At 43.2% G+C, this 14146-nt stretch overlaps 1 protein-coding gene across 1 annotated transcript in view; it reads right to left on the bottom strand.

Annotated features, from left to right (window-relative positions):
• The window catches only part of DBT (dihydrolipoamide branched chain transacylase E2), a 38995-nt gene extending 24921 nt beyond the window's left edge, over nt 1-14074 (bottom strand). The window contains exons 1-3 of the mRNA XM_021715863.1: nt 14016-14074; nt 8402-8525; nt 3180-3255 (exon numbers count right to left, since the gene is read on the bottom strand). Of these exons, the coding sequence (XP_021571538.1) occupies nt 3180-3255; nt 8402-8525; nt 14016-14066 (251 nt within the window). The 5' untranslated portion in view covers nt 14067-14074. The remainder of the gene's footprint in view (nt 1-3179; nt 3256-8401; nt 8526-14015) is intronic.
• Nucleotides 14075-14146: the final 72 nt, after the last annotated feature.

The following is a 14146-nucleotide window of genomic DNA, read 5'->3' as shown; positions in this document are numbered from 1 at the left end:
TTCCATTCTCAGACTCTACTTTATAAGGACAGAACTCTGTTTAGCATTTAGCAGGTACAACACAGTATATTCATGTTTTCCTTGAGTTCTTTATAGATATTATGTTAGAGAAAAAACACAGAATTCAAGAGACCTCTTCTTACTTCTTAAAGAACTTCTAAGAATCTAGTCAAATGATTTGTTTCTTATTATAAGAGCTATTATTGAAGTGCCGGGTGCAGTGGCTTACGCCTGTAATTCCAACACTTTGGAAGGCTGAGGTGAGAGGATTACCTGAGCCCATAGGTTCGAGATCAGCTTAGGAAACTTGGTGAGACCTCATCTTTACAATAAATAAAAAAGTTAGCTGGGTGGTGGTGTGCACCTGTAGTTCCAGCTACTTGGAAGGTTGAGGCAGGATTGCCTGAGCCCAGCAAGTGAGGCTGCGGTGGCCGTGAGCATGTCACTATACTCCGGTCTGGGCAACAGCAAGATTCTGACTCAAAAAAAAAAAAAGAGATATTAGAATGTCATTAGGGGTCGGGCTCGGTGGCTCAGCCTGTAATCCCAGTACTTTGGGAGGCCGAGGTGAGTGGATTGCCTAAGCCCACGGGTTCGCGACCCACCTGGGCAACTTGACGAGATCTCATCTCTACAATAAATCAAAAATTAGCCAGGCATGGTAGCGCGCGCCTGTAGTTTCAGCTACTTGGAAGACTGAGGCGGAAGGATCGCCGGAGCCCAGCAGGTCGAGACTGCGGTGGCCGGGAGCGGCCACTGCACTCCAGTCTGGGTGACAGAGTGGGACTCCAGCTCAAAAAAAAATAAAAAAAATAAGAATTTCATTAGGAACGAAATTATTTCCTCTTTCAAGAGCTTGAAACTCTATAGTAAGCATATGGATTTAGAGAATTGATGAGAGGTAGAAATTAAGAAATATCTTTTTAAAAAATCTAGAAATGCCAGGTGTGGTGGCTCATACCTATAATCCCAGCACTTTAAGAGGCAGAGATGAGAGGATTGTTGAGTCCAGGGGTTCAAAACCAGCCTGGACAACTTGGTGAGACCTCTCTTCTACAATTAATCAAAAAATTAGCTGGGTGTGGTAGCACACGCCTGTGGTTCCAGTTACTTGGAAGGCTTAGGTGGAAGGATCGCCTGAGCCCACCATGTTTAGGCTGTGGTAGCCATGAGCATGCCACTGCATTCCAATTTGGGTGACAGAGTGAGACCCTGACTAAAAAAAAGAAAAAAAGAAAAATCTAGAAAGAGTAGTCCTGGTCTTAAAAAGTCAGTAACTTAAACGTATACAATACTTTGCCAATTTTAAAGGCATTTACTATGAATTATATTATTTTGATTCTTTCAATAGCCTGTCAGTTGGCAGAACAAGTATATTTTCCCTCATTTTATACATTAAGAGACAGTCACAGTAGAGACCAAGTGATTCACAGTCAGGAGAGCTGCCTTTTTAAATTAATTAATTAATTAATTAATTAATTAATTTTCTTAGTTAGAGATGGGGGTCTCACTATGTTGCCCAGCCTGGTCTCAAATTCCTGGGCTCAAGTGATCCTCTGACCTCAGCCTCCCAAAGTACTGGAATTACAGGCATGAGCCACTGTGCCTGGCCAAAACAGCTAGTGCATTTTAAAGTCAAGGTCATCTGATTTGAAGTCCATTGTTCTTTCCATAATCCCACAATGTCACCAGAGACAAAAGGTGTGCTTCTATTATGACAGTTCTCTTCTACTGTACAAAGAAATAATGACAAGAACCGCAGGAAAAGAATGTTCAGCTGACTAAGTCAGATCCCTAGAAGGATCTTTAACAGCATACAACTCTGGCGGGAAAGGGTCTATCTACTTGCCTTAACTGTTACTTCTAAGAACTTCTAAAACTGAGCTCAATTCCCACAGAAGTTTTTTCCAGAAGGTGAAAGAAAGAAAAGGGATAGAAGATGACTAAGGTAGTAAAAAGATTTTCTGTTGTCATTTTTTAGTCCCTTTTTTGCATAATTTTTTTTTTTTTTGAGTTGGAGTCTCACTCTGTCTTCCAGACTGGGGTGCAGTGGCCACTCCCGGCCACCGCAGCCTCGACCTGCTGGGCTCTGGCGATCCTTCCACCTCAGCCTTCCAAGTAGCTGGAACTACAGGCACGCGCACCATGCCCGGCTAATTTTTTTTATTTTTTTTGTAGAGATGAGGTCTTGCCAAATTGGCCAGGCGGGTCTTGAACCCGCGGGCTCAGGCAATCCACTCACCTCAGCCTCCCAAAGCGCAGGATTACCGGCTGAGCCACCCAGCCCGGCCTGCATAATTTTTTTAATGTTTCAAAAATTTTTTTGTGAATTTGTACCTTCTGGTAAAATATTTTAATCTTTTCTAAACATATAGACAAACTGTGTCAGGTAATGGTGAGAGAAACCTACTTTCTTACTGAAGTCATTTTTAGTCCAATAAAGAGAGTTTAGGCCAGGTGCAGTGGCTCACATCTGTAATCCCAGCATTTTGGGAAGCCGAAGTGAGAGGACTGCCTGAGCCCATGGGTTCAACACAAGGCTGGGCAATTTGGTAAGACCTCATCTCTACAATAAATCAAAAAACTTAGCCAGGTGTGATGGCGCATGCCTGTAGTTCCAGCTACTTGGAATGCTGAGGCAGAAGGATCACCTGAACCCAACAGGTCGAGGCTGCAGTGGTCATGAGCATGCCACTGCACTCCAGCCTGGGAGACAGAGTGAGACTCCAACTCAAAAAAAAGAGAGAGAGAGTTTACACTATCTGATGGTTTTAAGATAGTTTGAAAGGAAACTGTAAATTAATACATTAAGTGTTATGCCAATATATTATCTTTCAAAGGTTAATATAAATACATGGTGTTATGCCAATATATCATCTTTCAAAGGTTAATTTCTCTTTTTTAACTGAAGTGAGGGTAGACAGTAAAATAATTTTTTTAAAGAGGAAAAATAATCCTAAATACAATTCCTTGGTGTATAATAAATAATCCTAAATACAATTCCTTGGTGTATAATAAATTCCATCTCCAGGATCTTATCAACACAAATTCTAGCTAATTGCTTTTATAAAGGCATTATATGTTACATAAAGAAGTTTCTTAATTTGACGTGAGTCCCTACTTATTTATACTCAAATCATTTTTAATTGACTTGAAGTTTTTTTTTCAGATTAACTTACCATTCTTTGACAGTCACTTCTCTAATCCCTTCTCCAATGTCTGAGAGTTTGAACTGAACAATCTGTCCACGTAGAGCTTCAAAGGCAAATAAAAAATGACCCTCATTACATATGTAAAGTTGCAGCAACACATAGACACTTTACACAGAACATTAGAGAATGGTCTCAAGGAGAGGCAGATGTTGTTCTAACAGAAAGAAAAAACAGCACAGAACTACTGACACGCCACAGAACCTACATTAATACAGAACACTGTTCTTGTACAGGGCGACAAAAAGCCCTACAAAGGAATGAGATTTTGAAGCCACAGTAAGGAACAGAAGATGAAACAAAGATATTTCACAGAGACCCTGCTGAGTCTCCTTGGACTGTGTTATGAAACTCTAAGACCATTCACGGTCTACTCAGATCTCTTTTGACTTCATAGAACTGTTCTCATTCTTGGTGGCTAAAAGGGCATTTTATACAGAGCAGACTTGAGAAAAGCTTCTTACTTGCCCAAACCATGCTCCACCAGCTTACCCCTAAGTCTTCTCTCTCTTCTTTCCATTTTCCGCCCCTTTTCAAATTTCTATCTCTGCCCATCTCCCCAGCCTGGTTTTCAAGATAGACTCACTATGTGGCCAACCACAGGCGTGATCTTCACACTCTACAGCTTCCAACGGCTGGGCTTCAGCAATCCTCCTGCCTCTGCCTCCCAAGTGGCTGGGAACACAGGCGTGAGCCACCGTGACTAGCTTCTTTCCCCTTTTATAACACTTAGGTACTGCAGGCTATTGCATGTGATTATCCACGATACTGTGTGGCAATCATTTTCAAAAGAGGAAGATAGTACCTTAGTGACACTGGTCAAGAGAAGGCATGTATGGGCCCCTCACTCTTCCAGGTTAACAGATGCCTCTGAACCTATCCAGGAGTGTCCCTCTACCTTCACATGCCAGTAACAACATTTGCTTATAAGATGCATTACAGGTCGAGTAAGGTTGTCAAATTCTCTTTAACATGGAAAGTTAAGTTAGCAGCAAGGAAATATAAAATACATGTGGATATGGAACCTCTCATTTCTACTCTAGTGAGTTGATTCTCTCTCAGCCTGTTGCTCAGAGTTTAACTTGGCACCTTTCCCAAAAGCAGTTTGGTATTATCAAAAGCCTTAAAAACTGTTTTTAAAATCAACATCTCTTACTCAGTAAGTCATTTCACTTTGCTTTAAGAATGGTTACTAAGGATTACAGTAAAGAACTGAAAATCAATCCAAGCAATGAAAAAACGACAAGCAAATACACAATGACACTTTTATACAAAATATGATGATGCAAGGAGCAGCAGGGGCATGAGACTGTCACAGTGCACTAGCAGGGTGAAGGAATGACAAACAGGTCTATGAGGATGAAGACAGGTGTGTGGCAAGAAACCAGCCCAGACTTTCTTTTTTTTTAATTTTTTTTTTTTTTTTGCATTAGAGTCTAACTCTGTCGCCCAGGCTGGAGTACAGTGACACGCTCACAGCTACCGCAGCCTCGACCTGCTGGGCTCAGGCGATCCTTCCACCTCAGCCTTCCAAGTAGCTGGAACTACAGGTATGCGTGACCATGCCCAGCTAATTTTTTGATTTATTGCAGAGACAAGGTCTTACCATGTTTCCCAGGCTGGTCTCCAACCTGTGGGCTCAGGCAATCCTCTCAACTTGGCCTCCCAAAGTGCTGTAATTATAGGAGTAAGCCACTGTGCCCACCTAGCCCAGACTTTCAAAGGCTTTGTGTGGCATGCTGAAACATCTGAACTTTATCCTAGAGGTGACTGGGAGCCAGTGGTAAAGCCACGGTTGAATTCCTTGCTGCTGCTCCCCTCAAGACGAAGAGTCTATTTTACCACTTCTTAAATTTAGGCAGCCATAACTTGCTCTAACAGAATCCAGCACGAACTCACAGGACAAGGCTTCAGAAGTCAGCTTCTCCCTTCTCCCTGTCAGGATGCTGCCCCTAAGATTGCCAGGTAAGGAAGCCAACATAGTCCACAGGGGGATGAGAGGCCATGTGGAAGGGACATGAGATACCCCAGCCATAACCCAGCACGCACTGTCAGATGCATGATGGAAGCACCTTGGGCCTTCTAGCCCAGGAGTTGAACCAGCTGAATGGACATGGTAGCGAGTCCAGCCACAGCCAGCAGAGGAGCCAACCAGCCAACCCTAGAAGGCTGAGGATGCATCAGTCACTGCTGTCCTAAGCCACTGAGTTGTGGGGTGGCTTGTCATTCAGCAATCATTAACTGATATGGAGTCCCACCTATAATATCAGATCTGTGATTTTAGGTTTGTAATTTTAGGAGAAACCTCTCTGGCAGGAGTGTGGTTGGGGTTTGGGAGAAAGTGGCAGAGGCAAAACCAGGCCAGGAAAGCAGGAGGCTGCTGCAGGTAAAAAATTAAGGTGTGAAGTGTAAGTATGCATATGGTTTTCAAAGCTGTCTGCAGATTTGAAAGCCATGTAAGCTATAAAGCGGACAGGTGCTGCCAATCAGCTGAAGTGAGACGGGAGTCAGGACGACTCTAGGTTCCTAGCTGCATCATCTGCTGAGTCAGGGAGTACGGGAAGAAGAGATCTGAGGAAGACAGAGTCTGGGGAGTCTGGGGTATGTGAATTACACATGGGACACTGGAGTGGAGATGTTCAGCTGCTGAGAGGGCTGAGCCACAGCTGAGGATTCGGAAGTGGTCAGTGAGTGGCAATAGCTGGAGGCATGTGTGCAGATGTGGCAGAGGGAGGGACGGTGAAGGATGGTATCCTGGGAAAACTGAAGCCTAAGACAGAAGCCAAGGAAGAGGAACATCAACGAGCGTCCAGAGAAAGTGGGGACTAGGCTGGGCTCGGTGGCTCAGCCTGTAATTCCAGCACTTTTGGAGCCTGCGGGTTTGAGACCAGCCCAGGCAACTTGGTGAGACCTTGTCTCTACAATAAAATAAAAAATAGCCGGATGTGGTAGCACACGTCTGTAGTTCCGGGCTACTGGGAAGGCTGAAGCAGAAGGATTGCTGGGGCTTAGAAGGGCGACGTTGGGGTGGCTGTAAGCATGCATGCCACTGTACTATAGCCTGGGCAAAGGAGTGAGACTCCAATTCAAAAAAAAAAAAGAAAGTGGGGACCAAGCACCTAGAACGGTGCCTTGGCATACAGTAGGTGACCAATAAATATCTGTTGTTGACTAAATGAATTCCCATAATACAAGAGTTAAATACTGTGACTATGTCCATGTTTAAGATGGTGATACTAAGAAAAATGAAATAACTTGCTCAAAGTTACACGGCTAGTAATTGGCAGAATAGGAATCCAAGTAGCCTGGATTTGGTAGGTCCAGGAACCCAAAGCTCATGACAAGTGTTTAGAGACTGGAGCAGGAAGTTGGAGTTTCTGTTTGAATGGCCTCTATTTTCTCTGGGAAGTAAAAACAAAAAGATAAAAAGATCAACTTTAAAAATTATAATCTTTTTCTTTTTGGCCAGATACAGTGGCTCATACCTGTCACCCTAGCACTTTGGATGGCCATGGTGGGAGTTCAAGATCAGCCTGAGCAACACAGCAAGAATTCATCTCTACGAAAAGAATTTTAAAAATTAGCAGGGCATGTGTCCACAGTCCCAGCTACCCAGAAGACTGAGGTGGGAGCATCATCTGAGCCCAGGAGACTGAGGCTGCGGTGATCACACCACTGCACTCTAGCCTGGGTGACAGAGTAAGATCCCAACTTAAAAAAAAAAATACAAATTTTGACTTTAAGTGGTGACGGTTAGGTTTACATCTCTTACGCTGTTGTGGAGAATGACATATAAAAACCATGGAAGAACTGACTAGATTCAAGGGTGGGCCTGCCTGGAATATTCCTAGTTTTCATTGCCATTGAGGCAGGAAGACAGGGTGGAACATGGAAGGCAAATCTCAACAAAAAAGAAGGCATGAGAACAGGAAAAAAGCCATGGAGAGAAACATTAATCAACCTCCAAGGACAACACATAAGCCACATTCCCTCCTGAAACGACAACATTCATCAATCTTCCAAGACAGAACATAAGCAGTATTCCCTAGGGAAACAAGATTTAAAAAATCCATAAAACCCTCAAAGGAAATACCCCAGGTCTGGCACGTACACACAAGGGACCTCTTGAACTCTCCATGATAACCTCTTCATGTAAAAGAGCTGGTTAAGGTTAATACATATGGACTGCATCTCTTGCATACAATTACAATTATGGAGTAGCAGGCAAAAAACAAGCACAGTGACCTAAAATGTTACCCTATCCTCAGGAAGTACATTTAACCCTAGAAACATTAGTCAAAATGTTTTCCTTCTGCAAGTTTTGCAAAATCAAAGTCCACCATCCCGCCAAAAAGAATGTAACAGGTCCCAGCTTTGTTTGACTCAAGACTCTTGATCTACTCTTCAGCTTGGCCCACTCCTGTCTTTTCTTCGGAGTGTGTCACCTGTCGCTTTTGCTAAATAAACTACTCTTTGCCTTTGCTCTCTGTGTGTCTCATCCAATTCTTTGTTCACGACACCAAGAACCTGGTCATCATATCAGGTCTTTAGCCACCCCACCACACCAGCACATATGTGCCAAAGGCTTAATATAGTATCAAAAGTCTGGGGTTCTTTATCAGGGTTCTAAATAGAACATCAGAAAAAAAAGTTCCTGTGCCCTTGCTGAATCTAATACATAAACCCTCAAGCTCTTCACAGAGGGTAGAGAAAGTTGAGGAAAGGCAGCAAATTGGAAAAAGCCAGGGACTTTTCTATGGAATAGGAGCACATCAGCCTGGTTTCATCACACCATTTTGACAGATTAAGTGCTTCACTAGCAAACAAAAGTACAGTGAGTAGAAAGACATGAAGATACTCCCATTGAGTCAACAATTCACCTTAACTGGGAAAGTCACAGCAATGCTGACTACTGCATTGAGATGAGTCAGATGATAGAGAACAGATGACCTAACACAACCCATTCCCAACATTATGAAGACACAGGTATTAAGGAAAGTACGTGGGGGGAGGGTACAAGAAAAAATAAAATAGGAAATAGATGTGGGGAGAGTGGGGGAGGCTAGATTAGAAACACGACTCTACTTTTTTTTTTTTTAACTTTAATAAGTCTTCAATGAATTATTGCCAAAAAAAGTATTGAATGAGACACAAAACGTTATTTTCATATGCTATTTTGAGATACAACTTACCAGCAGTTGTCTTCAGGAAGTGACATGGATGACTATACTTGAATGAAGGATAACCAAAGAAACACATGTAACTTGGCTTCAAAACACGAATGTGACTACACGCGTGAAAATAGCGAACACAAACCTATAGACAAGATAATAAACAGTAAATGTGTTTATAAATGATCATAATGGCGTATCTCTTTAAGAACAAACTGAATGTCAATTCTATCCTAAAAGTAGAACAATCATTATCACAATATAAATATGAAATTATTTAGGCAGAAACCAGAGTATTTGGCAGCAGTGACAATCAAGTTTATAAAGATTGGTTATTTTCTTAAGTATTTTTGTCTAAGCAATCAAAGGGACTCATACTAGCACACAGAGGACATTTTGTTGTTCTTTTGATCAGTCATATTATAGCCTTAGCTTTAGATTTGTTTATGATCCCTACCCAAAATTCCTTCTGAAAGTAAAGAAATTTCAACAATGTATATACCGTATAAACGTATCAGCTTCTAGTATGCTTGTCATTAGACTTCCCAAAATAAAACTATTAAAGAATTCTTTTTTTTTTTAAGAAAGCAAGATTTATTGAGAGAATAGAAAAGCTCCCACAGTGGGAGGGGACCCAAAGGGGTTACTCCAACTACTAAAGAAGTCTAAAGTGACCGCATCATATCCAGAGATTTTCTTACTGTAACTTATAGACCACTCTTTAGATTTAACTATTTTATATAACATCTTAGTATAATACAAAACAATGTTACAGAAATAAGTAAGCCTGAACATATACAATTTGATATATCAAAAGCTAAGTATTGAAAGGTATAATTGTATATTTTTAAAGTTAATATTTTCAATGTTATTTATATCTGATTTTATCACACTTTAAACATAAAATACAGAAATTTTTTTTAGAAACATAATTTTCCATGTAACTAAAGAGATTTACACAGCATCTTCAAAGATGTTACAAAAACTAAACAAGTAACTTGATATTAAAGTTTCTTATTTTAATGTTTAAAACTTTTTTCTGAAATAGTTGATTATATAGTATGCAGCTGGAATTAAGACAAAAGTGGAAAATGTAACAAGATATAATACATTTATTACATGACATCCTCATCAAGTCACGTTCCTCTCTTTTCTCCTGCTTACTAACCAATATCTTCTTGGTGTTGTTAATAATATATGCATTGCATCAATCTCTACAAAATGTTTAAAAACTGTAGAGCTAATTTTTTTCTTTTTCTTTTTCTTTTTTTGAGCCAGAGTCTCACTCTGTCACCCAGGCTGGAGTGCAATGGCACGCTCATGGCCACCGCAGCCTCGACCTGCTTGGCTCAGGCGATCCTTCCACCTCAGCCTTCCAAGTGGTTGGAACTACGGACACATGCCACCATACCCAGTTAATGTTTTGATTTATTGTAGAGATGAGGTCTCGCCAAGTTGCCCAGGTTAGTCTTGAACCCATGGGTTCAGGCAATCCTTTCAACTTGGCTTCCCAAAGTGTTGGGATTATAGGCGTGAGCCACCATCTGGGCCTGACCTAAATTTAAAAAGCAAATTACAGCCGGGCATGGTAGCTCGCCTGTAATCATAGTACGTGGGGAAGTGGAGGTGAAAGGATTGCCTGAGCCCAGGGTTTCAAGGCCAGCCTGAGCAATTTGATGAGTCCCCATCTCTATAATAAATCAAGAAAAACTAGCTGGGTGTGGTAGCACGCATCTGTAGTTCCAGCTACTTGGAAGTCTAAGGCAGGAGGATCGCCTGAGCCCAGCAGGTTGAGGTTGCAGTGACCGTGAGTGTACCACTGCACTCCAGCCTGGGTGACAGAGTGAGACTCCGACTCAAAAAAGAATCATCATTTATGTTAATGATGACTAGCCTTAAAAATTTTAAATTATGTAATAATACACATTATATTATATCTTGTAGTCATATTTTAAAATTTAATTAATTTATTTTTTGGTCAGAGTCTCACTCTGTCATCCAGGCTGGAGTATAGTGGGACACTCATGGCCACCACAGCCTCAATCTGCTGGGTTCAGGCGATCTTTCTGCCTCAACCTTCCAAGTAGACGAAACTACAGGCACGCACACTACTCCTGGCTAATTTTTGGATTAATTGTAGAGACAGGGTCTTGCCAAGTTGCCCAGGCTGGTCTCGAACCCCTGGGCTCAGGGAATCCTCTTGCCTCTGCTTCCCAAAGTGCTGGTATTACAGGTATAAGCCACTATGTCTGGCTATTATAGTCATATTTTAATACATATTTATAAACAATAATTTTTTTCTGACAGCAATATAAAAGTTTAGCTTGCTGACAGGTACAATACATTTAAATTCTTAAGTGACATTTCAATTTTATTTTCAAGCTGTTACTGATTTCAGAAGGCAAAGAAAAACTGAAGCTTGCTTTCCTAAAACATAAATAATCTGAAATCATGCATCTTAGCTTTACTTTAAAGAGATCACTCTAAATCAACTAATCTTTATCATATCTATCTATCTATCTATATATTTTTTTTTTAGTTGGAGTCTCACTCTGTCGCCCAGACTGGAGTGCAGTGGCCGCTCCCAGCCACCGCAGCCTTGCCTGCTGGGCGCCAGCGATCCTTCTGCCTCAGCCTTTCAAGTAGCTGGAACTACAGGCGCACGCTACCACGCCCGGCTAATTTTTGATTTATCGTAGAGATGAGGTCTCGCCAAGTTGCCCAGGCAAGTCTCGAATCTGCGGGCTCAGGCAATCCACTCACCTCAGCCTCCCAAAGGCGCGGGATTACAGGCTGAGTCACCGAGCCTGGCTTATATTTTATTTTTATCAGTCAGGAAACATAAAGCCTAACTAAAATAATTAAAGTTGAGTGTGTAACACTTTGGAGTAGTGAAAGAAATTTATTTTCCAAACACCCCATTTTGTGTGCCCTTCCTTTCTCCTTCAATTCCCACAACTTGGGCTCTTAGTCAACAACAAAATGAAAGGAGCAAGTCAACCTCAACTTCATCAGACATAAAACCTGGGGATTGGAAATGAAAGTTCTAAAGGATACAGATCCACCTTGATTTAAACAGAGTAGCTCAATCTTTTAAAACTTTGAAAGAAAATCAACTAGAAGGTCCTACCTTCAATGACATAATCCTATTGCAGAACCATTAAAGGGACAAGGGCAGTACAAACTACCAAACTTAACATTGACTGAGTTCCTCGTATGTCCTGAGTACTCTAAAAAATCTTTACATAAATTATCTTCTTTATGTCTTACAATTTCCCTTTGGAACATGCACACCAGCCCCCTTCAACACATGAGAAACTGACAGGGGAAGTGAGGTAGTTTGTCCAAGGTCTCACAGCAAATAAGTGGCAAAGCTGAGCTCTAAGGTCAAGTGAATCTGACATTAAAAAGGGAAACAGAGTGTGTTAAGGGAACCAGAAGGAAGGGAACCCAGCTGCAGAAAGTTAAGTTGAAGTAAGACTTGAGGGATGAGTAGGAGTAACCCAGAGTGTGAGCTATGTCACAGATGAGGCCACAGGGGAGTAAGACAAAAGTCTTTAAAGCAGATGAAATACATGTGCAAAGGTCTGGGATTGAGAGAGAGCAGTGTGTGTTCAATTAACTTAAGCTGTTAAAGACTTCCAGTGTGGTTTAATGTGGGGAAGTGTCAGTGTCAGGATTGGGACAGGTGGTTTCAGCAGGGAATGAAGCCTGAGAGGTTGGAAAGATCCAGATCACAGATGGCCTCATAGTCATTTGAGATGTGGACATTTTACTAAGGGCAGATTTAAGCAAGAAAGTGACAGTATCAGAGGTGTGTGACTTTATAAGGTCACCTTGGCTACACTATGGAAAATAGGTGGAAAAGCACAAGACAGGGGCCAGAAGGTCCAATTAGGAAGGATCAGGACTGTGGTTGAGGGCTGGATGGGGAAGTAGTAAACTGATTTCTTCAGAGAGCGTTACAAGCTAGAGTCAAGAGAAACAGGATTGAGGGTTCAGTTCTGGAGCCCACAGAGTCTAATGTGCTTTGAGGCATCATTGTGGACACTGAGAGATGGCTAAAAGACCAGCTTTTAAAGCTCCCTTGTGTTAGCAATGGCCATATAGCACAGCTCTAGCCAGTGAGGCTGGTTGGTACCACCTTTTCCTTGTTCCTGCTTTCAATGCATGACCAGGAGGGAAAGGCCAAATGAGCTGCTAGGGAAATGACAACATTGATATTGATAAGCCACTTAACACCAGCTGCCATCTAATTTTAGGATGCTTTGGATGCTTACTTTCCTATTTATTGGTTGGGTTCTTATTACTGAAAAACACCTCATATGCACGCAACGGGAGATTACCAGAACAACAGGATACAGGGATCTTGGAGGAAACCTGGTTAGAAGACTGGGGAACTTTGGGAATTATTAGCATAGATAATAAGTCCAAAAAGTGGATGAGATAACCCAAGAAGTGGGAAAAGTGCAGAGGGCCAATGTCAGAGCCCTGAGAAATGCCGGTATTTAAAGTTGGTTAGGAAACGAGGATATCAGGATGAAGTAGCCAAAGATGCAGGAAGAACACTGGGAAGCTGGTGCCACAAGGCAAGAATGGAGAGCTCTCAAAACAGAGGCCACTACCTAGTAAAGTGCTGCTGAAAAGAGCCCACAAAGGTGGTACCAGCCAGCCTCACAAATCTCAAGTTTTACAGCGTCCTCTGAGAACTCCTCCCTGATGCCCAAGTCCACCACAGGTGTCCACTCTTGTGTGCTCCTGTAGCTCTAGGCACTTGTCCCGTCATAGTACTTTGCCACACTGGCTTGTAATTGCTTCGTGTCATTGTCTCCCTCTTCCCTGTCCTCCACCAGAGGTTGTAATCTCTGAGAGGGAAGGAATGGTGTCTGTCATTCATGTTTGCATCCCAGTGCAACACAGTACATAGCAGGTTCTTGAAAGGTTTCGTACTATCAGGGGGTCCACCAAGGCAGGGGGTCCACCAAGGTGAGCCGGGGAGGAAGGGTTCCAGGAAGAAAAACACTGAATAGGATGGAACAGGAACCCCGGAATTTGTTAGCGCTCGGTGCTAAAACGCCGTGGGAAAGGGGGAAGTGCAGGGGAAACAGGTGACAAGTCGCAGCCTTGGTGGTAATAAAGTTTGGAATAACGTGCGGTGCGGTCGTAGAGGAGTGCAGGCCAAAAGAGCGACACTCACGCCTCTCGGTGCCTCCAAGCAAGGCCCCAGGGCGATATTCGTTGCTTGTACAATCTCTTCTCCAGACTGTCCTCTCCCTGGGGTAGGGGCAGTATTATGGCGTCTGGCACACCGTGGGCGCTCAATAAATGCTGAACGAGAGTCCCTCCGTATCCCGAGCGCCTACCACGGTGCTCGGCACCTACAAGGCGTTCACGGAAGGCCAGCGGGGCCTCGGGCTGCAGACAGAGCAGAAGGCGGCGGAGTTGTTGCCGAACGCCCAGGAAAAAGAGGGCGGGCGTCGGATCACCCCTTCCCTGTCCCGGGCTTCGCGCGCATCCCTCCACCTTTCCACGCGTGCCTGGACGCGGGGCGCTCGCAGAAGAAGCCACGCGCACTCCCGGGGGACGCTGGGCAAGCCACTCCTTCCCGGCCACAGACCGGCCCAGACCCGCTTACCAGCCGCCCAGCGCCCCAGCTCCAGGTCCTCAGCACGCGCACTGCAGCCATCTTACCCGGAAGTGGTCGCGGCGCCGCGGACACGAGCGACGCCTCCGCGGGGCGGCCTATGAGGACGCGGGAAGCGCTCC

Source organism: Carlito syrichta, unplaced genomic scaffold (genome assembly GCF_000164805.1).
Source record: "Carlito syrichta isolate Samal-C Ts95f unplaced genomic scaffold, Tarsius_syrichta-2.0.1 Scaffold307934, whole genome shotgun sequence".
NCBI lineage: Eukaryota > Metazoa > Chordata > Mammalia > Primates > Tarsiidae > Carlito > Carlito syrichta.
Note: the sequence above shows the minus strand (reverse complement) of the source record. Positions and strands in the feature narration are given on the sequence as shown.